Raw genomic sequence first — 24,247 nt, forward strand, 5'->3', positions numbered from 1 at the left:
GGATAGTGCCTAACATCAGAATCACTGCAAATCTCAGAGAGGCTCAGCCTCCTGACCACTCATGCCAGGAGCTTAAATGATAGTGCAGAGTTCCCTGAGGACCACAGCTTGGTTTCTATTCAGTGCCATTAATTAGCCGAAACCTTTTCTTTTCAGAATCTGTCCTAACACATCTAGAAGCAGCAGTCTTGCAGAAAGAGGCTTGGGCAGGGCATTGACGAGGTCCTGGTCATTGGCCCAGTGACACCACTGACAAATGTTATGGTCCTGGGCAAAGCATAGAACCCTACTCACCCTCAGCCCCAGGATGCCTCTCTGCTACTTAACTAAGAATTATGGGAACCACTCAAGTGTGGCCTAGACTGAAATTCCAACTCTACCATATATTACTTGTGTGGCCTAGGACATGTTACTTCCTCCCCTATGCCTTCATCTCCTGATAGATAAAATGGGAGTAAAACTATAATGAGTTCTTCCCCTATATGGTAAAGGTTAAATGAGATCATATAAGTCAAGCATTCAGCACAATGCCTGGGCAAAGAGAGCCACTCCTCCATAGTAGAAAATGGTGATAATGATGGTGACAATGATTGATGATGTTAACTTTATAATACTGATAATTATGACTCACTACATTAATCTTACAATTTTTCTAGAATAAGTGAGCTAATGGCTATGAGAGGGTTTACTCACCCTGGCCTAGGACACTAGGGAGAAGCTTCTAATAAATGAACACTAACACTCAAAGCTTAATCTAAGGACCACCTACAACAGTCTCTCCTGATGGTTAAAAATACAGATTCCAGGGCCCTACTCCAGACCCTCTGAACCAGTCTTAGATTTACTCTGAAAATCTGCAATTAACAAACTCATTACCCCTACCTACCTACATTAAAGTTGGAGAAACTCTGATATAATCTGAAGTAAGAAGAGGAAAAGAAGAACTGATAACTATTCTCTATGCATCTTCCTTCAGTAACAAGCCCCATAGTGGGATTACTGAGCCTTAGGCTCATTTTAGGGGCCGTTTATAACCCTCTGGATTCCAGGAATTGCTTTTCTCCCAACCAAATTCACCATAACTGCTTCTTCATAAGGCTTCAGATTCTTGCTCTCCTCTACTAGGACAGTTTGGCATCTGTTGGCAAAGTCTCCCGAGTCTAAAGATATCCTTGATCTAATCTGAGGCAGAATTCCATGGCCCTTTTTTTTATTTTCTTTTGGCTCAGATGCTTACCAGATATATGTTACCTTAAGCAAGTCAGTTTAGCCCATGCCTTAGTTTTCTCAACTTCAGAATTAGTTTAACAATGCAATTATGTAATTACCTAGCACAGCACCTCACATTTGGAAGGAATTCAGCAAAGGAGCACTCCCAATGGGTATGTCATTGCATAAGTCATGATCTCAAAACTAGGATACTGGGAACAATATGTTATTATACATTCTGTATCCCCTCTCCCTTCCTATATATAAACATCTTAAAATGTGTACTCATGCTCTGTTTACATGTTTTCTTTCTCTGAGGATCTTTGAGGTCAAGTGACTATGTGTGTCCCTCTTTGGATCCTCAGATGTAGCATAGTTGGGGGCCTTTATATATGCAAATTAATATTAATCATGATAAGTATAAGTTTGTTTGTTTGTTTTTTGTATTCCTAAGTGCTTACGAGTGAACATGGTCAAAATGCTGCTGGTGCTCAGCATTGGTGAGCCTTTAAGAAACGGACATACACTGATGGTGGGAGTCGCTAGCTGGTTTTTTCAATATGCACCCAAAAGCCTTAAAATGTATGGGTCTTTGGCTCAGAAATCCCAATTTTGGAGATTTATCCAGAACAAGTAAGATTGTATGATAAAATTTTACTACTCTGGCTTTTTTTTTTTTTTTAACAGTCCAAAAGTAGGCACAACTTTTATGTCTAACATCAGGGGCCTGAATAAATAACTTATAATTAATCTATATGAATGAGGACCAGGCAGTCACTAAAAATGAATGAATATAGCCCTAGCTGGTTTGGCTCAGTGGATAGAGTGTCAGCCTTTGGACTCAAAGGTCCTGGGTTTGATTCTGGTCAAAAGCACATGCCTGGATTGTGGGCTTGATTCCCAGTGAGGGGGCGGGGGGAGGAGGCAGTTGATCAATGACTCTTTCTCATCATTGATCTCTCTCTCCCTTTCCCTTCCTCTCTGAAATCAATAAAAATATATTTTTTAAAATGAGTGAATTTATACACTTAAGCCATTATATATTAATTGAGAAAGGACACTATACAATGACATGTATAGTTTTCCATTTTTATTGTAATTTTTAAAAGCACACAAAGTTGCATAGCAAAGATGACATACACTAAGCTCTATGATGGTAACTATAAGTATGTTTTATCCTCTTTGCTTATCTTAGTCTTCATACTTTTTGTCTCAATGTCTGCAATAAGGAAGAAAAGTAAGTTTTATTAGAAACAAACCCTGATCATACAGACTAGCATGTGTGGAGAGAAAACATGGGGGTTAAACTCACGCAGTCTGGATTCTCGGGTCAGGAGCTGCTCACGCTGGCAAGGTCACTCTGGGAGGCATTTAGCTTACCTCTGTAGGCTCTGTTTATTATCCGTGGGTTCAGTACACTTCCATTTTACCATCACCCTCAGAGATGGAGAGAAACAGTGATGTTATGGTCCAGGTAATGACCATCACTTGGAAACCATTACCATAGTAACAGGCCCACCCACTTTGTACCAAGTCCTTAGAGTGTAAATGCCTGAGATTAAAATCAATTCAGTGGGATTTGCAGGGACTGTGGCTGCTGGAGACAGCATGATATTCTCCACTTTCTTTTCTAGTCCTCCCTCCTCCTAGGACTGTGGTTGGCATTCTGCAGCTTTTGAGCCTCATGCGGCTCTTTGGCCCCTTGAGTGTGGCTCTTCCACAAAATACCATGGTCTGGGCCATTTTATTTTGAAGAAGTGGCGTTAGAAGAAGTTTAAGTTTAAAAAAATTTGGCTCTCAAAAAAAATTTCAATTGTTGTACTGTTGATATTGGGCTCTGTTGACTAATGAGTTTGCCGACCACTGCCCTAAGAGATTCTTATGCCTGTAAGTTACTAGGAGCATGGTGGTTGAGAGAGGCCATGTTGTTCCATCCAACAATGCTTTAGGACAAAAGTATGTCCAGCAGACATGCAGGAGCTGTCCCCTATGTTGGTCGGGATGGTGCTTTGATTCTTAGCTACTTTATCTCATCCCTGCTTCCTGAAGAGACTATTACAGAGGGAAGGTTCCTTCTGTCTAAGCCACAGTTTCCTTGATGCTGGCCAGCCTGGACCATAGACCAGATACGGGCCCAGCTGTTCAGCATCCAAGGTCAGGTAAGATTGGCTGTGTCCAGGGAGGTGGGGTTTGCATAAAACCTCCAGCATTTTTCTAGCTGCCTCCACCCTGCTTTCCACTTCCATCCCTTCAATTTGTAAGTCAGAGGTCTGACCATGTTTAGAGAACAATGACGGTTTAGGTTGAGTGGGTTCAAACTTCTCCAGAAGATAAGAGATGGGAAAGGTGTGTGACCCACTGGAAGGGGGCGATGAGGCTGCCATGTCCTAGAGGGAAAGACAAAGGGAGAGGCAGCTGTCACTCCTGCCCTCCCACTCTCCTGCATCTTCCTAGAAAAGCATCAACCTCAGGCCTCCTGAAGGACTAAGACTGTAGTTGAGCCTCTGTTTCATTTCCTATGAAATGGGGACATGGCAGGGGCTGAAACCTCTGACATTACCAGCTTCCTGCCCTAAAATCTCAGGACTCTGGTGGCTTCATAACTAACCAAGTACTCCACTCAGGGGTGGCAGCAATTTTTTTTCCAGGTCTCGCTGACAGGTTCCTAAAGGGAAGATTACTGAAGACTTAACACACCTTGTACACACCACTCCAGAAGTCAAAGTTGGCTATTACCTGTCAGGGTGTGAACAGCAAACTTCACAGTTGGTGATCTCAGCTTTTGCAAATACTGAGTTAACTTCACTGAATATGAAGCTCCTAGTGAGTAAATGTTTGAGAAGCCAGGAGAAAGTGGAGCAAAGGTTGAACTTGTATAAAACAGGAGATCATAGTTTCTGGACCTGTAACAAGCAAATTCCTTGGAAACAAAAGCCACTCCTTTAGGTGAACACACACACAAGAAGGCTGGGATGGGGCACTGAAGAGGCTTGTGTGAGAGGAAGCGGTTCTCCCTCTTGAGGACTCCACTTATCTCTTAGGTACTCCAACCACCTGTACTTATTATCCGGGGCTACTGCAGGACACTCTTCCTCTGGCCTGTGATGTTTGTTCTTCCTCTCATCTGTTTCCACCAGGAAAGTGTCTTTGACATCCGAACAGTTGTTTTTGACAATATAGGGTTTCCAATCAATATTTTCCAATTTCCTTCTGACTACAAATATAATCCGAAGTTTAGCAGGTTGGGCTGCTCTAAATGCCAGATTTTGGATCTGAATATTTATTTTCTGGTCTTTGATCCTGCCTCCCCCCCAAAAAGCCTTAGCCAGAAGAGCAAAAACTTCCAGAAAGTACTGGAGAGGTGGGCAGCTGCCTACTCCTGCCACTAAGTAATCAAAAATAGTAAATGATTAGAAGTGATATAATTAGTTCCAAAGTCACTTTTTAGAAAACTTTAAGTTTTCCAAAAGCGCCTTTGTTGTCACAGTATCTTAAACACTGAGTGAATAAAGACTGTATCTTTGCCTTAATACATCTTTCTCTGCTAATTACATGCCTTTAACCCATGAGAATCATATGCTCTTCCATCTGAGCCAATCAGGGACCTGCCTGCCACTTGGTGTCTGGGTGACTTTTCTAAAGGGAGGCAGGATGTCCCTTTTGAATCTCCACCCTCTTGAACTTTTTGTCCAGAGAGACCAGAACCCCTCCCATTTCCTGTCGTTTCCGCTCTGCGCATGCTAAACTTTCCAAATAGCTCCCTAGCCAGGCACCGTAGCCAGTTGCTCTCCACGCTGTGAGCCTGAGGAACCCAACCTAGGCTGCAACACAGAGGACGATATCCTTAAATGCTTGGCTAGAGGGAAGGGCTTGACATGCATCCCCAAGTAGCAATGCTCCTGTCGAAGGTTTCTCCCGCACCGCCCTGTAGGAAGCTGTGTAGCAGGATGGTTGAGAGTGCAGGTTTGAAATGAGACTTTAAGTTGTCTCGGACAAGTTGTAGACTGTCTGAATCTCAATTTCCTCATTTGTCATTACTCTGACGAGCTCAAGTGAGGTTTAGATGAAGTCATAGCGGTAGAGCACATGCCATGGTGCTTGGCATTGAATAACAGTGAGAGAGGAGTAGCAGTTTTATCAAGGGACTATTGCTTCAGTCAAGATCAGACACTCCATTGGATGGATGACGTAAATCTGGCAGAACAAACCATTGCTACTACAGAGACCAGAGGAACAGGTTAAAGACAGGGCCCTCTTCAAGTTCACCTGGAGCAGTTATAACATGCTTGCTTGCTGCCACCGGTAACACCACCTTTAGCTTATATTCAATGGCATTAAGGCAGAGAACCTTTGGCTTCAATCAATGTCATCCAAGAGAAAAAGAGTGTGCACCACACTCTCTTCAGTAATTTCCAGGAGACACATTTAAAAGAATAAAAGGAACAGGTAAGATGATTTACCTACTATATCTCACATTCTTATTTCAACATGGAATCAAAAATTTTAAATTATTTACTTATTTCTTGATGATTGGTTGATTTTAGAGATTTAGAGACAGGAAAGGAGGGAGGGAGGAAGGGAGGGGGAGAAATAGAGGGAGAGAAAGAGTAACACTGATTTATTGTTTTACTTACTTATACATTCATTGATGTTTGTATGTGCCCTGACCAGGGATCAAATCCACAACCTTGATATATCTAACCAATTGAGATTCCTGTCCAGGGTCAACATCAATATTTTTAAGTTGGGATTTTGTTATTTTCTTCATACTAAGTGTCCAAAATGTGATGTGTGTTTTATTTATTTATTTTTTAAAAATATATTTTATTGATTTTTTACAGAGAGGAAGGGAGAGAGATAGAGAGCCAGAAACGTCGATGAAAGAGAAACATCGGCCAGCCGCCTCCTGCATCCTCCCCACCCCAACCGGGATGTGCCCACAACCAACGTACATACCCTTGACCGGAATCAAACCCGGGACCTTTCAGTCCGCAGACGGACGCTCTACTGCTGAGCCAAACCGGTTTCGGCTGATGTGTGTTTTATATTTAAACATATCTCAATGCAGACTGGCCTCATTTCCAGTTCTCAGCAGCCACACCTGGCTCCTGGTTACAGTACTAAATAGTGCAGATCTGCACCTTCACTCTGAGCTCCCCTTCTAACCTGCTGGGAGGTAGTGACGTTTCCTTGGGATTGTGGAAGGTTCTGGGAATTTAGAGCAGACACCTGTCTCAGGGGCCTTTATACTTTCCATCTGATTCTTAAATGCTCTTGAGATGATTTTGCTGATAAAGAAGTAGGTTGTTTGTGTTACTGTGTTCCAATCTTGCTGACATCATGACCCTGAGAAGATTAGTATTTATCTGGCACACTGGGACCCCAAGGTGAGGCCATCTATGAGCACACCTGGCCACTCCAAGGGCTGAGACGTGGGGGGGGGTGGGGGGGTGTCAGTATTTCTTAGCCCATCAGTGAGCCATGGCTTGTCAGGTGGGAAGCTAAGTTTGCAAGGCAATTTGCTCTGTGTGCATGTTGTTGGGGTTGAGGAGGGCACATTTTTGGGGTGGGAGGGAAGTTTTCTTGCAACCTGTGCAAACACCATTCTTGTCAAGCAAGTGCTCATGCCTAAGTAACACTTCCTTTCCATAATGCATGAACAAGTGGCCTTAAGAGCTTGGATGCCCAAGCTGCTGCTGTCAGTGACTCCAGTTGAGCAAGATGAGCTGCTACTGACACCAAGCTATAGGTCCAGCTTCTCTTATGTGCACTGTAAAGCTGCATGGTGCAGGGCTGACTGCAGAGCCCTGCCCAGGGCTATGGGCACTCACAGAACAGCAGACAACTAAGCAGAAAAAGCTGGGGGGTTGATGAGAGGTGGTATACACACACACACACACACACACACACACACACAGCTGAATGTATGGTGCATTGCCCCCTCTAGTTGAGTGAAGAAAGGTTCTGTGTGGGAAATGAGCTCAGTGGCAGGAAGGATGTCCAAGCAGATGGGACGCCCTTCTGAGAAGGGAAAAGATAGCTCTTGTTCCAGCCTTGGAATCAGGTCTATGTAGCTGGCATTGGGTGCTGCTTCCTCTAGAAGCGATGGTTCTAAATTTCCTTTGAGTGACCAATGAAAGTCCCAGAGAGAAACACATACATAAACACACAAGATTGCAAGGGGTCTGTGGAATGGGTCATACTCAATCATACATGCGTGCTTGGGCTCTGGACTCAAGACTGCCTGGACTCAAAATCTGACTCTGAGACTGAGCCAACTGTAAGCCACAACATGGCCTCTCTCAACCTTTCCTCTTCTGCAAAATGATAATAACAATTTTCCACGGGGTCGCCGTGAGGGTAAATGATTGTGGACAGAGCTCTTGGCGCACTATTGCCATAATGTCCATGATCATGATCATCTTCAAGACCTTCGGAAAGAAGCTGGCATGAGAACCCAAGATTTCTACCCTGTACGATGTACTTTGAGTGCCATTAGCCCTTTGACACATCAGATAACTAAGGAAAGGGTGGGTATGGAATTCCGATAATTAGAATGGTCAATTGTGGCACCCTGGTTAAGAGTTTAAAGAACTTCGCCCCTTCCTTTCACGTCTCAGAAGAAGAGTAAAACGTCAGCTCTGCCATGTGGGAAGCTAAAGGTCGGTCCACCACGGCTTTCCTTTTGCTCTCTTGGTGCCATCACAACCTCTGCCCTGCTCTACAGCTAAGTGTAGGGAGGGACATCTCACTTCCTTTCCTTCTGATCTATCGTTACTAAGTTCACATGAACTGACTCAGCCCATCACTCTCAGACTCTGCTTATCTTTCTTCCTGGGACGTGTTGCCTGACTCTAAAGACTTGGCTTAGCTGTCAAAGCAGCTGAAGGTCCTTATAAATAAGTGTTCCCTGTGCCCCAGGTGCCCCAGCTCCTCCAGACACCCTGTGCTTTCTGCCTTTTTTCTCCTCACCATACTTCTTTTTTGCGTCACCTGGGATGCTTACAATGAGCACTGTTGAATAACTATTCCCTCATCTAAATCTGAGGAAATATTCCAAAGCAGAGGGCTGAGGTTTAAGAGGAATCTCTGGATTCTGGGGATTAAAAGGAGAAATTCCACTTTTCCTTAGAAGGACTTCATTAGCTTCATGCTGTCTGGAATCTGCAAACACTCCCCATAAGTCCTTGAAATAATATTTGATGTCTTGATTGATTCATTCCCCTGCCCTCTCTTCCCCCTCTCCCCAAGACACACACACACACACACACACACACACACACACACCCTGCTCTAAAATCTGCATTGCAACCAACCATATTCTTTAAAGAAGGACTTTTTTTCATAGACAAGCCACAAATTGCCTGGCTTTACAAAATAGCCTGAAATTGTTTTAAAAAAAATAATAATAATATTTGGCTCCATTACCCCCATGATGGTCCCATGACCTAGCTGTAGGGTCTTGGGAGAGTGAGGAACATTTTCTGAGATTCCATTTTCTCATCTGTGCAACTCTAACTCCATGGCAGGTTTCCTGGAAGAGCCACCTGAAGTCCTTGTCAAGGGGCCTGGCTCCCAACAGCCACTGAAGGTTTTTGCCCTTGCTGACACCTCACAGATCTGTTAAGAGATCTTCTGGAAGTGCTTGATAAACTGGGAGGAGCTATATAAACACACAGTGGTATTATGTAAAGTTGGCTCACTTCCAAGGTCTGTCTTTTCCTGCTTTCAAAAATGGAGAAACTCTGGTTTTGCTTTTGAAGAATTGTCAGGCCCCATCATCAAAAGTATCTCAACTGTCTCCAGGCTCTGTTAGAAAACCCTGGGACGTTGGCCTCTGATGTTCTAGAACTGTTGCCTATGAAATGCATGGTTCCGCTGTCCCTAGGAGAGGAGAAGGAATGTATACAAACCAACCAGAGCAGCGTGTGTAAGTCTATCAGAGCTGCGGCTATTGGGTCAGACTTTTCCACACCTCGAGCACCTTACCTGTGAATGACCTGGAGAAATAAAGGTTGGCACTTTTTAGGGGCCACAGAATGCCTGATCTCAAAATAATTTTCTCTTTTATTAAATTCTTTTTTAAAAAATATATTTTATTGATTTTGTACAGAGAGGAAGGGAGAGAGATAGAGAGTTAGAAACATCGATAAGAGTCATCGATCAGCTGCCTCTTGCACACCCCCTACTGGGGATATGCCCACAACCAAGGTACATGCCCTTGACCGGAATCGAACCCGGGCCCTTCAGTCCCCAAGCCGATGCTCTATCCATTGAGCCAAACCGGTCTCGGCTCTTTTATTAAATTCTTACTGCTTGTGGCTGGGGGGAGAACAGTAGGACAGAAGGGTGTTTCTAAAAAGCCTATCTAACACTTATTTTTTTTTAATAACTAACACTTTTATTGTTTAAGAGCGATGCTATGGAAAACAATGGTTTATCAAGAGATGATGTGTCATGCTAGGGTGCTCAGACCTGGGTTCAGGACATCCCTCCCTTACTGAATCAATGGCTTACCCTAGCTTCACCTTTTGGGGTCTCAGGCATCTTCAAGAATAAACTTAAGGCTGTTGGGTCAGGTAATGCCCCCTACACTCCCACACTCTTACCCACACAGGTTGTCTGGCTGTGATGCCATGCGGCTTTGATTTACATTTACGTAAAGGAGAAGTGGGACAGTGAGTAGCAATTCCTCCCACTGTTGCCAAAGCTTTATTCTTGGACTTGGCCTGCCAGCGATCTTGAGTAACACCTCTCTTCTACACACTGTGTCAAGTTGTCCTCCCAACTGTAGGGTCAGCATAGCCACGACTACCCCAAACACAGTCCCCTTTAACCTTTCAGTAGTTGAGCCCACTGAAGGTCAGGAGGCTGCTTGGAGCAGTGATGCTGTTAGTAAGCTGCTAGTGCAGTCCCCAAAGCAGCAGCATTCACATCACCCAGAATTGTTAGGAATTCAGATTCTCAGGCCAGCACCAAGGCAGACTGAACCAGAAACTCTGGCACTGGCTCAGTCATCTGGGCTGCAACAAGCTCTCCAGGGGATTGTGAGGCTTGCTCAAATTTAGGAACCACTGCCTTGAAGCACCTTGCTCTAGAAACCGCTGCATCAGAAGGTGGTCCAACACAACTTGGCATTTGTCCAATCAAGTGGGATTCATGCTCCAGTTCTTTAGCCACTTCTTAGAAGCCATTTTTTCCACCTCAGGTACTAGGGCTCTGTGACGAGAAGTGATCTTGAAGAGTTAATGCACGTCAGACCTGGAGAATCTGGCCTAATAAGACCTCTTTGTTAGTGTGGGAACCACCCCTCCCCACAGGAGTGGCTACCAGCAGGAAGTGGTATTGGCTTCTAATTTTTATATTGGCCACCTGACCAAGTGGTTAGAAGAAATCTAATGCTGCATTTCCACGAATTTCTGAAGGCCCGGTCCACAGAAAGCCTTTGAGTGCCTAAGGTCTACTGGTGGTTAAATGAACACTTAGCCATGACACAGCATTATCGAGGCAGAGGCAGCGCGGTGGGTGTCTGTGTCCCTAGCACAGGTCTTACCTTGATAACTGGTTCGGAGTGATTTCTCTGAAAGTAGACACTCTGAAAAGGCCTCCATTTTCCTCACCTGTAAAATGAATATTAAACACAATCTCTAGGGCCTCTCTTACCGCCACTCACCATTTTTATTCAGTAATGGTGCCCTGTAGTCTTCAAGATTTTGGAATCAAGAATGAGGGCTAGGGACTTCCAAATGGAAAGAGAGAGTGGACACTTACTATATAGGCTGAACAGTGGTGCAATAGCAATCCTGCGCCTTCCAGAGCCTTGCTAAGCTGTGGGTAGTTGGAGCGTGGAGTCTACATTCTAATTTTGTGTTGACTGATTGATTTGGGGGAGAGGATGGCGGGGAGGGAGGGAGAGAGAGAGAGAGAAAGAGAGAGACATCGATTTGTTGTTCCACTTAATTATGCACACATTGGTTGCTTCTTGTGTATGCCCTGACAGGAGTTCAAACCCACAACCTTGGCCTATTGGGACACACAGAGCTACCAGGCCAGGGCCAGGATTCTGCATTTTAAATTCAACTTAGCTAGGCTTGTGCCTCAGTCTAGACTCTAGAGTCATTTGCCTTATTTGTTTTTTTAGCGATGTTCTAATTCTGGAGGGGTCACTGGCCTCTGCTTATTCCAAACTTAAAGTTAGAGCTTGTGTAACAATTAGAGTGGCTTGTCATTCTTCTCTCACTCCCGATTCAGGGAATGCTTTAATTCCTATTTTTCTCTAGATCTTCCTTTTCCCATCGCAATCTCAAGGATTCTTCTCCAAAAGCAGATGCAAAGCCCTACCAACCCTCTTTTCTTCTACAGAGGTATGGGCTCTGCAAAGGATTTTGTTTGTTAAACCTTAGCTTTCTTAGCTGAGGGCTTTTTTTTTTTCTCTCTCTCTCTCCTTCCTCTTAAGCCCATTGCATAACAATCTGCTGTTTTAACCTTTTGCCAAATTCTACACTTCTCACTGTCTGAGGTTACTACGAGTGTTTGAACAGGTAACGTCTACCTTTGAACTTGTGTTGCAACAGGTTCAAAGTTTCCAGAGGAGCGTGTTGGCCACTCTCAGGACAGAACGCATTGGCTTCAGGTGTGGCCAGTCTCCAGAGCTGTGGCAAAGGCAGAGGTGCCTGCCGGCGGCGCTGAGTCCCCTACAGCCAGCGGTGAGGGGCGCATTCCCTGTACTCAGGAAGTGAACGGATCCTTACAGGTAAGCTGCGGTAACTCTGCCTGCTCTATAGTTTAGGTGTCTGTGGGAGAGCAGGGATGGGAGTGGTTGAGGGGAGGAAAGTGGGACATGAGTCCATTCTCAGCCTAAGGCACTTTCAACATGAAGTTACACTTCATTGAGTAGTGATCTTAGCTGACTTATGTGGGAGGCACAAGAAACGAAATCAATCAAAACCGGGTGGAGACATTGGATCGAGCTGAATGCTGGCAGGAGAGAGACTTGGAAGAGAAAGTTGTTAATTTCACTAAACACAATCAAAACAGATTTCAAACCTCTGAGGATTATAGAGGAAGCCAGGATGTGGGTCTCATTCATCTTCCATTCAGAAATTTCTGTGTCAATATGGTTAGAAAGGGCATTCATTCATCAGCTATTGATGGCAGCGTTCCCATTTGGAAGAAAGAAGGAGAAGAGAGACCTTAGTGGACACTCTGTCAGATGCCGGGGTCTCTGCTAAGTGCAGGACAGGCAATACCTCATTGGGAGGTGGTTGGTATCGCATTTCATAAACAAATCATGTGCCTCTGAGCTTGAACAGCCTGGCCTGGGCTACACAGCTGAGATTCTGTGGCGAGGCAAGGGTTTGAGTCACAACCAGTGTTGCTACAGGCTGTTGCATGATGGGGAATTCACATGGATTGCCAAACCTTCTGTTGCTCTCTCAAATCTCGGGGCTGTCACTCATGTGCACAGAGGACTGCTTAGGAATGCAAGTCAGCTAGACCTTTAAAATGACCCAGAGTGTTCTGAACTTGAGCATTTGGTTCTGGAGGAAACAATTAGAAATAAAGAGAGGCTAGTCTCTTCCTGGCTCTGAGCTCTTCATCTGGTTGGTAAAAGGAGACAGCACCCAGGGAACAGCCCACAGCATTTGAATGGCCACGACTCCACACCCATTCTGCTGTCCTGGGCTCTCCGCTGGGGGAAGCTTCCTCTTGGGGGGTTGAGGTGCTGAATCTAAGCCAAGCCAAGTGCTGCTTCAGCCATGCGATGCCCCAGAAGCAGGAGGGGGGGGGGGGCGCTACCCTCATCTTCCTGTACTTCCATTTCTCCCACGTCTTAGGTGGTCTCCGGGGAGACCCAGTGTCCAACTCCTGTTCTCTGAGATTGTGGCCAAGCCTATCCTGGTGTTTTTAGTCAGAATTTTTTAGGACCTCCTCTCTTGGAGAGAGAAGAAATGCTAAGCTGGCTGGGAATGTGCTGTTAACTTCTGGGGTGTCTGGGAGGTGGGAGGGAGGAAGAGGGACAGGGACTGGCAGGAGAGTTCGTATTTCTGCTTCTAAGTTCCAGCGTGCAAGTTCCCGTGCCCTTCTGTGGCCACAGCCTCAGGGGAATCCAATGAGACTAGTACAGGTCCTGATACCTCTGCTAGCACCCTGGAGACCTTCAGGAGGCCTGAACAATTTCATAACAGCACTAAGAAAGTATTTGCCTTTCCTATGGTCATTGCCCTGTGTGTGTGTGTGTGTGTGTGTGTGTGTGTGTGACGCTGGGTTTTCCAGAAGCTATTAGACATGAGGCATGTCAGTCTGACAGCTCCTGGCACATGTGTTTGTCTGGTCCTGTGATTTAATTTTCCCAGGTTTACCTTGAGGAGGTGGGGGAGGCAGCAGAATGGATTTTTGATTTAAAGTCTGAGGGATGAAAAGGATGAGCTGATGGGTCAGAGGAAAGAAAACAAAGTCTTTCCATTCACCCCTGTGCTTCCTGGCCTGGTGCGTTGTGGCTTTATCAGCTTCTGGCCTGAGGCAGGTATGCTGGGGATTGGAGAGAGGCTGACACCCTGGGGGATGGGCTGGCCTCCGATTCCCTTTGGGTGCTGGGAGGTCTGTGAGGGCTGAGTTGCCTGGGGTGGGACTTCCCTGCTCTGTGACTCTAGCAGGGAGCAGCGTCATTTCCTGGACACACTGTCTGAGGGGCACCTCCTGTCACTTTTGTTTGTTTGATTTTTGTCTTCGCTCGCTCCTAGGTGGTCAAAGGAGGAAAGGGTGAACAGTGGGATGTGGGCTGGCTTCGTCTCAGCCCTCAGGGGGCTCGGGTTAAGGCGTTTGACCAGCTGCCAGAGTAGGCTTGGCGCCTTCTCCCTCCTGGTCAGACACTTCCACTTTCAGTTGTAAACGAAAAAGCAGGAAGTGGAGTCCCGAGCACGTTCAGGAGCCGGGCCGTGGACTAAAGTGGGGCCGGCAGACAGGGCAGCACTGGGGCACTCTGAGTCGGGCCATCAGTCTGCATGGATGCTCTAAGGCCACTCAGTCCCTGGAGGTCACAGGGGTGAGGGAAGAAGAACAGGGACTCACGTGCCAGAAGAACGTGGATCAGGAAGCTCCATTGCTGGAAACACTGAGGGATGCGAACCCCCTCCCAGGGTAAGGGGACTGTGCTAAGGGGGGTATTTAGCAAAGTGTCTTGGGAGCGTGAGGCAGAGGATGAGAAGGCATTCTGACCGGCAGCTTCAGTGAATCTAGAGCTTGCTGTGTCCCAGCCACGTGTCAGCACTTTCTCTCCCTGGTCTTTAGTGCCCTCCTGTAGACCCTCCTCATCAGGATTGGAGGGGGAATGGGAGTGGAAGGAGGAATATGGGCATGAGGCAGACTTCCTTCCTCCTGCCTCTCTTGGGGAGGTGAACCATAACTGAGTCCTGGTTTCCTGGGCCTGAGCATCTGCCTGAGCTCCCATGTGGGCTGCGGGTTGCCCTCCATTTTCATGGAGGATTTTGACTCCTTCCTGGGGTAAGGGCTGATGAATGAGTGGGTGATGGAATGGTTCTGGTGGAGCTGGGTCTGTTTAAGGGTAAGGGCCAACTGTTGTACCTCAGATGAACTTCAAGGATGTTCAAGGATCGAGCATTAAGAAGGGACTCCACGGTCGGTGCTTTCTGGCTTCCGTGGGTTTTAACCCTTGTGGAGGTTTGAAAAGTAGGATTGAATTGGTAGCTCCAACATGTAGGTGACTGGTGGTCTCTCACAGAGGCAGCATCTTAGAAATAATTCCATTAAACATATTTAATTTAATTTTAAAAGTAAAAGATTGATTTAATAAAAAGTAAAAAGAACAATTGGGTTTGCTCAATTGCTTTTGCTATATTACAGCATAGGAGGCATGCTCTGGTGGTTCCCTCTAATTTACAAGGGTTTGAGATGAGCACAGAATAATCTTGGAGGAGGGGTGGCATATAAAATGTGGTTGGTATCAATTGGCATGCTTGGCATAATGCAAGGAACAAAAACCTAAATAAAACAAGAGTCACAGATGCTTTTAGGACAGGCAGATCATATAGCCAAGTAAAGTAAATGGTGCATAATAAGATGTCGATGGTGAGGACTCTGGCAAAAATGCAAGGCAGGCATATCCCCGAAAAACATATTTCAATTTCTTTTTTTTTTTTTTTAATAACAAACATTAACCAGACCAAACAGAATGTATTAGCCAGGCATTTGACTTAGATCCTAACCTAAAACAGTAATCTCTCCTAGGCTATATTCTAACTCTTTGAGGACAAAAGTACCTGTAATAAAATCTATACATCATTGAGTTCCTAACTGCTAAGTATACAGTGGACCACAGATTCTGCAAGGGATGTTAGGGGGTCAGGGGCAGGGAGAGCATCAAAGGATGAATGAGCAGAGGCAAGATGAAGTCATTTATACTCCAGCTCATAGTAGATACACTTACATTTTTTCTCTTCTTCTTCTTCTTCTTCTTCTTCTTCTTCTTCTTCTTCTTCTTTTCTACTTCTTCTTCTTACATTTTTTCTCTTCTTCTTCTTCTTCTTCTTCTTCTTCTTCTTCTTCTTCTTCTTCTCCTCCTCCTCCTCCTCCTCCTCCTCCTCCTCCTCCTCCTCCTCCTCCTTCTTCTTCTTCTTCTTCTTCTTCTTCTTCTTCTTCTTCTTCTTCTTCTTCTTCTTCTTTAATCCTCACCTGTGGACACGTTCATTGATCTTAGAGAAAGAGAGAAGAAGGGAGGGAGAGAGAGAAAAAAATATCCATGTGAGAGAAAAACATTGATTGGTTGCCTTCCACCCATGCCGACTGGGAATCGAATCTGCAGCCCAGGTTATGTGCCCCAACAGGGAATCAAACCCGCAACCCTTTTGGTGCATGGGATGATATTCCAACCAACTGAGCCACCCAGTCAGGACGATACACTCACATTTAATTGAGACAATCTTATGAGGTGGATGGTTTCACCATGTTATGGTTGAGAGAGTAGGCTCAGAGAGGAGTGGCAATTTCTCCAAGGTTACAAAGCAACCAATTGTCTAATTCTAAAAGAATGCTCCATCCACTCATGTGTGGAATTAGCCTTTTTTCAGATTTCTTAAAAAATTGTATTTGTGATAAGATTTTCAAGTATGTGAACTTGGATAGGTATTAAGTTTATATATTTATTAGATATTTTTCAGATTGACATTTTTCTGGAACTATAATTATTACAGGACCATTCATTGAATATATTCTATAAGGCAGTGCTGTCCTGTTTTATGGGGCTTTTCTCATTGATATTTAAAATGATCTTGTGAATATAGAGACAGTAAAGCAACAGGCAGACTGTCAAATTACAGTGGGGAGGGGAGGAAGATCTGGGAGAGATAATAGATCAACCGAAGGACTTGTGTACATGCATATAAGTACAACCAATGGACATAAATCTCTGGGGAGGGAAGGTATGTATGGGAGGGAGGGAGGGAGGGGGGCAAAAAATCAATAAAATATATTAAAAAAAATAAAGTATGTAAGACAATAAAATAAATAAATAAATAAAAATAAATAAATAAAATTTAAAAAAATAAAATGATCTTGTGAAGTAGGTATTTTGTTTCATAGGTACAGAAACTGAGAGTTAGAAAGAAACTGGACACGGTGTGCAGAGATTGGAGCCGGACTTTGAACTCTGAAGCGTTTAGTTTTAAAGGCAATCTGTGGCTCAGTTTCTGAGAAACCAAGTTTAGTGCTTATGGGCCAAAGAATTGGAAATGGGGATAAACCCTCCTTTGACAATCCTCCGAATTTTTTCAAATTCAGAGAGGCAGACAGCAGATTGGTAGCTGATAGGGATTGGGAGGAGAGGAATAACTGCTAAATGGGTTCAGTGTTTCCTTGGGGGATGGTGAAAGTGCTTAGGACTAGATAGAAGTGGTAGTTGGCCAATATGTCAATGTTCTAAGAGCCACTGAGTGGTTCACTTTCAAATGGTTAATTTTATGTGATTTCACCTCAAAGAAGTCCTCCCACCTCCGGGCAGGGGACTTCCCAAATTAGACTTTTGGCAATATTTTAGAAACCAGGAGTGACGTGTCTACTCTTGTCTGTCTCATATGTCTGGCTAGCTATGCACTGATCCTCATTTGGGGTTCAGCTGGGGTGATTCTTGGGCAGCACCTTGCAAGGGCAACGTGTCCCCAGCTGCTGACTTTATCCATCACTGTGTACTTTCACACTCTGCTGTAAACTCCGCTGGGTCTGTTTCTCCCCTAGGTGACTATGCCCGGAGGTCAGAAATGGACCCTCCCTCCTCCTTTCCTCTGACACAGGGCCTTATATTTCCCAGGCTCTTACTTCATTCATATTAGGTTAGCAGCCCTTGTACTGTTATGGGAAGGCCATGATACCCCTCTTTTCAGGGGAGCTGGTAGCAGATATCTGGGTTCCCAGTGGTCATTCTACTTTAAGAGTTATGAGGTTGTGAAGGGCTTATAGGAGAATTCAGGCGTGGGATAGGATGAGAGGACATGGGTGGGTCGAAGTTCAGAGGTATACCATGCCCTCTCCAGCTACAAATCCCGTTTAAATAGAAATGAGGAGTTAAGACCTTTGCACATAAGTTGAAAGATGGTTATAGTATGAAGACCTTGATTATCTCTTCTCATTTGGGATGTCTCAAAATAGAACCTCTGATATTGACAATAAGTTGGAAACAGGTGAGTGGAAGGGGAGCTAGTCCACTGAGAACTCCCCATGTGCCCAACAGTGTACCAGAAGGTCCACCCAGTATCCCTTTGGAGTAGAGATTATCACCGGCCCCTTCTTATATACAGTTGAGGGAACTTACACTCAGCAACATTGTCACTGCCTGCAGGGCCACACAGCTAGTAAGTAGTAGAGCTGTTGCTTTGGTACTTGAAAAGGCAATGACCTTACAAGTTTGCCTCTGGAAAGGAGACTATGGGCAACAAAGCTTATTTGCAAATTGGATCTGGTGACTCCTGACCATTGGCCAAACCAGGTAGCGTGAGGGCTGATTCTGCAGAGAGCCCAGGTAGCAAGGTCTCTTTCACAAATTCTTGCATCACCCTGACCTTATGCTGGCAGTGGTGACGGGACCTAGCACTTTGTCCAGCCTATCTTTTTACAGGCTCTCTTATCAAATCCAGTAGACCTTTGAGACTGGGTTTCCTGACCCCAATCTTCTCATAAATCACTTGGTCAGCAACACACTTGGGGAGCTTTGGGGGTGCAAGGTATTCCTTAGGGTAGGGCTGCTGGACTGTGATTTGTGGGAAACCTGATGGCGATCTAGTTGGATTTGTCACTGCCTGTCACCAGCCTATGAATGAGTGTCTCAACAACTATTTCAGGCTACCTTCATGGACTGAGTTATTTGATCTAATAAGGAATTTTCTATTAAATACCACTCAGCTCACCTGGCCAAGGCTCTCTGGTGTTTCTGAACTGAAATGACAGTTCAGTGTGGTGTCAACACAGGCCATAGGCACTCTCATTCAGCCTTCTTTGAAGCTTTTTCTTCCTTTTTTTTTTTCCTTTTCAACTAAATCAGAAACACTCCTTCACCATCCTGTCCCCCAAATGTTCTGTTTTGGTGCCTCTAGCCATATTAGCTGCCACCTACATCTGGGTATCCCCTTCCTCGCTTCCACTGAGGTTCATCCGACCTAATGCAGTGACTGTATCCATGGAAACGGTAGAAGGGGAGATCCAGAAAACATTTGAGAAGGATGGTTCGGTGGCAGTGACCCGGGCTGGACTCATAGCTGAGGGTTTATTTGCCATTGGCGTCGTCAATAGAGTCATCATCCTTGATTGATCCTGAGAATGAGACTGTTGGCAATAAAGTCAGGGGATCTAGACCCCTGAGGGTCTAGAGCTCTATACCTTTACCCCCACCCACTTTAGTCTACACTGGTCTCTCTCTTCTCCAAATTCATGTCCCACACACTGAATCCTTCCCTAAGTATATTCAGTGTTTGATAGACTCATAAGTCCTCAAAGGGCAGGAACTGTATCTTCATAGTGTTTTTCTCCTTGCACAAGGAGATCCAAGCTCTTTCTTGGCTTTATTAAAAGTAAATTATAAGTCAATTTAAAGTGCAGAGAATAAACAAATCTTTTGCGATACACATACTTCTCCAGCCCACCAGATGCTCTCAAAACTGGGGCACATCCCATAGAGCATGTGTTTACTGCCTGGATAACTGGCTTTATTCCCTACTATGCACTCTCCATGTGCTTTCCCCATGCTGAGCACACTGCCTAGCACATAGTAGGTGTTCAGATCATCAAATGCTTGCAGAATGAGTGGACCTTGGCTTCATTCAGGTCGGGATGCTTAGCATTGTCTTTGCATGGCATGAAGCCTCTGGCTGTGGCATTTCAGAGGAGGGCTCAGCCGATTCTGCCTCCCTCTGCAATCATACATGTGACAGGTGCACATCATGTCATTGCGGGATTGAATTCTGAGACATGTTTTCTTCAACAGCTCCCCTTCCCTAGTTACCTTGCTCTGAACTTGTGCCATAATGAGCAAAGGAAGTAGGTGACTCAGGCACTGTGTAGGGCATAAGGGAATCTGAAAGTCTGGCAGCCTCTGCCTGGAAGTTCTGGAAGTTCTCATGGCCCCAGACCACAGAATTGCAGGAAGCCTCCCTGAGACCTAAACCCATTTCTCACAACCCTCCTGAGCTCTGGTTCCTGCAGCTTTTCCTGTGTGATTTGGCAGCAAAGCTAACCCTAAAGGATATGCACTGAAACCCTAACAATATATTGATGGGGTGCTTGCTGGCGGGCCAGGGCACCTGTCCCATGCCTAGCCCTCACCCTTTCTCTGTCAGCTGCCTTCCAAGTTGGAACTGTTAATGTGTGGCCTAGCAATTGGGCTAGAAAGAGCGACATGCGGGAGCTTCCTATTACTTTCCTGTGTTAATTATTGAAACTCTCACAGAATCTTTCCATGGTGTGGAAGTGACTATTGGGCCAGCCTCTGGGGTTGAATAGGGATCTCCTTCAGTAATGCTGTCTTCTTGTCCTGCCTGCCACGGTCCTGTGGAGGTGAGAAGGGCCTTTTATCCTCTGTCTTGGGCCATCCCCATGTGTGTGTGTGTGTGTGTGTGTGTGTGTGTGTGTGTGTGTGTGCTTCAGAGCAGGCTGGGTGCCAGGCCTCCAGAGGAGGAGAGCCACCTTTGCCCGGTGCCATGGCCTGCTTGGTGGGGAAGGTTACTGTAAGTCACCTGAGCAGCGTTGGTGAGTGGTTGGGAAGTTATCTGTAGGCTCATAGGTCAGGAGCTTAGGCCAGCCTCTCTCCTCAGCAGCTTGAGGCCCCGGGACTGAAATGTGATCTTTGCTCTGGTTTCTTATCTGCTAAAGAAATGAATGAAAAGAGCTCCCACCCCCAGAGCTGCTGGGGAACCTGCCTGCTCAGTGGTTGAGAGCACTGTGCTCACCAGTGCTGGGGGGAGACCGTGTGGCTTTGGTGGTGGGACAGCTGCAGGTCTAGAAACAAAGCGAGGCTGTATTCTCAGGGGTGCTGGCAGGAAATGCCGCCCCACCCCCTGAAAGGTGGTGCAACTTCCTCAGTCAGCTGCCAAAGTCCAGGGCGGGATAATTTGGAGGTGTTCACTTTATGGTTTGTTGAGGATAGCATGCATATTTCAGATCAAGTGATAAGTGATACTACTCTCAAGTGTCACTTCCCTTAGGAGACCTACTCTAACCTCCCCGATTAAAGACAACAACAAAACACAACCCTCATGAACCCTTAATCCTCCTCATTTATTTTTTTATTCCATTTTATTTTTTTATTATTACTTTTTTAAAATATATTTTATTGATTTTTTACAGAGAGGAAGGGAGAGAGCTAGAAAACTAGAAACATCGATGAGAGAGAAACATCGACCAGCTGCCTCTTGCACATCCCCTACCGGGGATGTACCCGCAACCAATGTACATGCCCTTGACCGGAATCGAACCTGGAACCTTTCAGTCCGCAGACTGACGCTCCACCGCTGAGCCAAACAGGTTTTGGCTAATTTTTTTTTATTCCATTTTAAAAAATATAATCTAAGTATTGTTTAGGCTTGTTGTCAAACTCTCCGATAAAATAAAGCCTTTCGAGGATGGGGTTTTCACTCCTGCTTCCCGTCCCCTGGAATGAGGTCTAATACATAGCCAAACACTTCAATATCTTTGGCTGATGATTGCACACTCGAAATTTCTGGAAAATCCATTCACGATTTTCCCTCTCCCATCTGTCTTTTTCTTTGAAGAGTATGCATTTAGCAACACAAAAACATGCAGATTGTCTGATCGTGGTTGTTGCTGCTTTTCTTTCTACTTTCCATATCAAGGCATGCAGATATTCTTTATTCTTTTCCATACCTGCCAAGAGTTCCACTGTATGGAAGTGTTATGAAGTATTTGGTTTCTCTCCTGTCAAGGAAGGCTCTCCTGGTCTCTGTCATTATAAGCACTTTTTCTTCCTTCCTTCCTTCCTTCCTTCCTTCCTTCCTTTTTTTGTTTGTTAATTCTCACCCAAGGATATTTTTCCCATTGATTTTTACAGAGAGTGAAAAGGGAGAGAATTGGGGCGGGGGGGGGGGGAGGAGAAGGGGAAAGAGAGAGAGAGAAAGAGAGAGGGAGAGAGAGAGAGAGAGAGAGAGAGAGAGAGAGAGAGAGAGAGAGAGAGAGATCAATTGGCTGCCTCCAGGCTGGACCTGATGAAACCTGAAATCCAGATACATGCCCTTGACCAGGAATCGAACCCGAGACCCTTCGGTGCACAGGTCAATGAGCCACATTGTCCAGGGTTATAAACACTTTATAGATTTAATGATGATGAACAGAATAGCTAATACCTGAGACTATGCATCGGGCACAGTTCTAAGCACTTTACAGGCACATTCACCCCTTTAGTCATGGGGACAGCCTTCTGAGGCAGAAATGATTACCAGTTTCCAGATTAGAAACCGCACAGTGGGGATCTACCCCTGGCCACAAAGCAGATGACCAAGCAGGGTGTGAGCCCAAGTAGTCTGACTCGCATCCTCACAGGTACCTTACACAGCCACATGTGAGACACTGGATTGAACTGGTATCTTTCTACAGGAAAAATTACTAGCAGAGTCATTAAGTGAAAGGCCACACATCCTGAATTGTGGTCAAGGGCAAGGGCCACATCTCTAAGGAGGCTGCACCAAATTTGTTTCCATGACTCACAGCACATTTTGCACTATCTCATCATGACTAACCTAAGAGGTGGGGAAAAGGCATTTCATTTAAATGTGCATTCTTTAAATTTAATTCTTTATTGTTTAAAGTATTACATATGTCTCCCTTTTCCCCCATTGACCTCTCCCTGGTCAAACCCTCCCCGCCCCCTCACCAACACATGCCCTTACCCCCTACTATCTGTGTCCTTGGGTTATGCTTATATGCATGCATACAAGTCCTTTGGTTGATCTCCCCCACCCCCTGCCTTCCCTCTGAGGTTGGATGGTCTGTTGGATACTTCTATGTCTCTCGATCAATTTTAGTACATCAGTTAATGTTATTATATTCCACAAATGAGTGAGATCATGTGATATTTATCTTTCTCTGACTGCCCTATTTCATTTAGCATGATGCTCTCCAGGTGCATCTATTAAATGTGCATTTTTAAGTGAAGTTGAATATTTTCCCCTAATTTGAAGTAACCTGTAGCTGAGATTTACTCTTCTTAAGAACCAATGCTCTACCATACCAGGCTTTTATCTGACTGTTTAAGTTTTCTGAAACAGGATCGTTGTCTCAAATTATGTTCTCTTTAATTTCTTAGTAGTGAAAAAAAGACATTGGGTACAGAAGAGTAAAGTAGTATAAGAAAATCCCTTAGTTCAGGGCTCTGAGAAAACTGGGTGAAGGAGCTTGATATAGAATGAATATCTGGTTTTTATTTATTGCATATTAAGGAGAAGGCTATCAGACCTTCCAAGTTTGCTCATAAAACGACTGGTGTGTAATATTCTAATGACCTTTTGCCATTACTTTGGAATTTGTCTAGAAATATTGACTATGTATTTAAGGACTGAGGTGGTTGTCTCCTAAATGAGGGCTGACAGGAATTTAGGAAAAATAGCAATAGAGGCTGAGTTAGCGATTTAATGCCCAGCCAATGAACCCAAACTTTCATATACAGCCTCTTCAATAACACACAGGCCCCACTGGAGTCATTATAAGTTGTGAAAACCTGTGACAGAGTCTCTAGGAGAAAGAAACTCCAAATGGAAGAATGTGTTAACTAATTGGGTGTGAGAACTTGAGGACTCTGGTCTCCCATTTAATGAGCTTTCTCTCACCACAGACTAAGCCCATACATGCAAGGAAACAGAGAAACCGATCAAATCCAAATGAGTATTCCACTTGCTAGGAGGGAGATTTTTTTTTCTAATTTCTAATTATATTTTACATCTCAATATTTCATAGAAAGTAATTAGTTCTTCATGCCTCAAAGCAAAGATAATTTTTCTTGAATTCCAGAAACCCAGGATAGCAGAATTGTTTATTTCTAGGCTGGACTTACTACTATAGTTGACTTTATTTCATAAGATTTATTCTGTAGGTTCTACCAAGTCTGAAGTTGATTGATCCTAAGTGGCTCTTGATAAGTATTAGAAATACACATATGTAATACCTTAATCAATGAAGAAGTTTTTAAAAAAGAAATACATTCTTTTTGCTCAGGAGATAGAGTGTCAGCCTGCAGACCAAAGGGTCCTGGATTTAATTCCAGTCAAGGGCACATACCTGGGTGGGGTTGCAGGCTCCTCCCCCACTTGGGCCCTGGTCAGGGCACATGCAGGAGGCAACCAATTGATATGTTTCTCTCACATCGATATTTCTCTGTCTTTTCCTCTCTTCCACTCTCTCTCTCTCTCTCAAAAAAAAAAAAAATCAATGGAAAAAAATATCATCAGATGAGGATTTAAAAGAAAAGAAAAATGAAAGAAATACATTCTCTTCACCACCCACTACCCTTACCCCACTACTTTGCCAAAAT

At 44.7% G+C, this 24,247-nt stretch overlaps 1 protein-coding gene across 2 annotated transcripts in view; it reads left to right on the plus strand.

The window, feature by feature from the left end:
- Positions 1 to 11,804: 11,804 nt before the first annotated feature.
- ACSL5 (acyl-CoA synthetase long chain family member 5) overlaps positions 11,805 to 24,247 on the plus strand; it is a 42,813-nt gene continuing 30,370 nt past the window's right edge. Inside the window, exon 1 of one of the 2 annotated variants that reach the window (XM_045582084.1) lies at positions 11,805 to 11,962. Coding sequence is in view for 1 of the 2 variants with exons in the window: in XM_045582083.1 (XP_045438039.1) it covers positions 14,331 to 14,349 (19 nt within the window). In the remaining variant the exon portion in view is untranslated. Of the gene's footprint in view, positions 11,963 to 13,982; positions 14,350 to 24,247 lie in introns of those variants that run through there. The other variant, XM_045582083.1, reaches the window with a different exon arrangement.

Source organism: Pipistrellus kuhlii, unplaced genomic scaffold, assembly GCF_014108245.1.
Source record: "Pipistrellus kuhlii isolate mPipKuh1 unplaced genomic scaffold, mPipKuh1.p scaffold_m20_p_15, whole genome shotgun sequence".
Lineage (NCBI taxonomy): Eukaryota > Metazoa > Chordata > Mammalia > Chiroptera > Vespertilionidae > Pipistrellus > Pipistrellus kuhlii.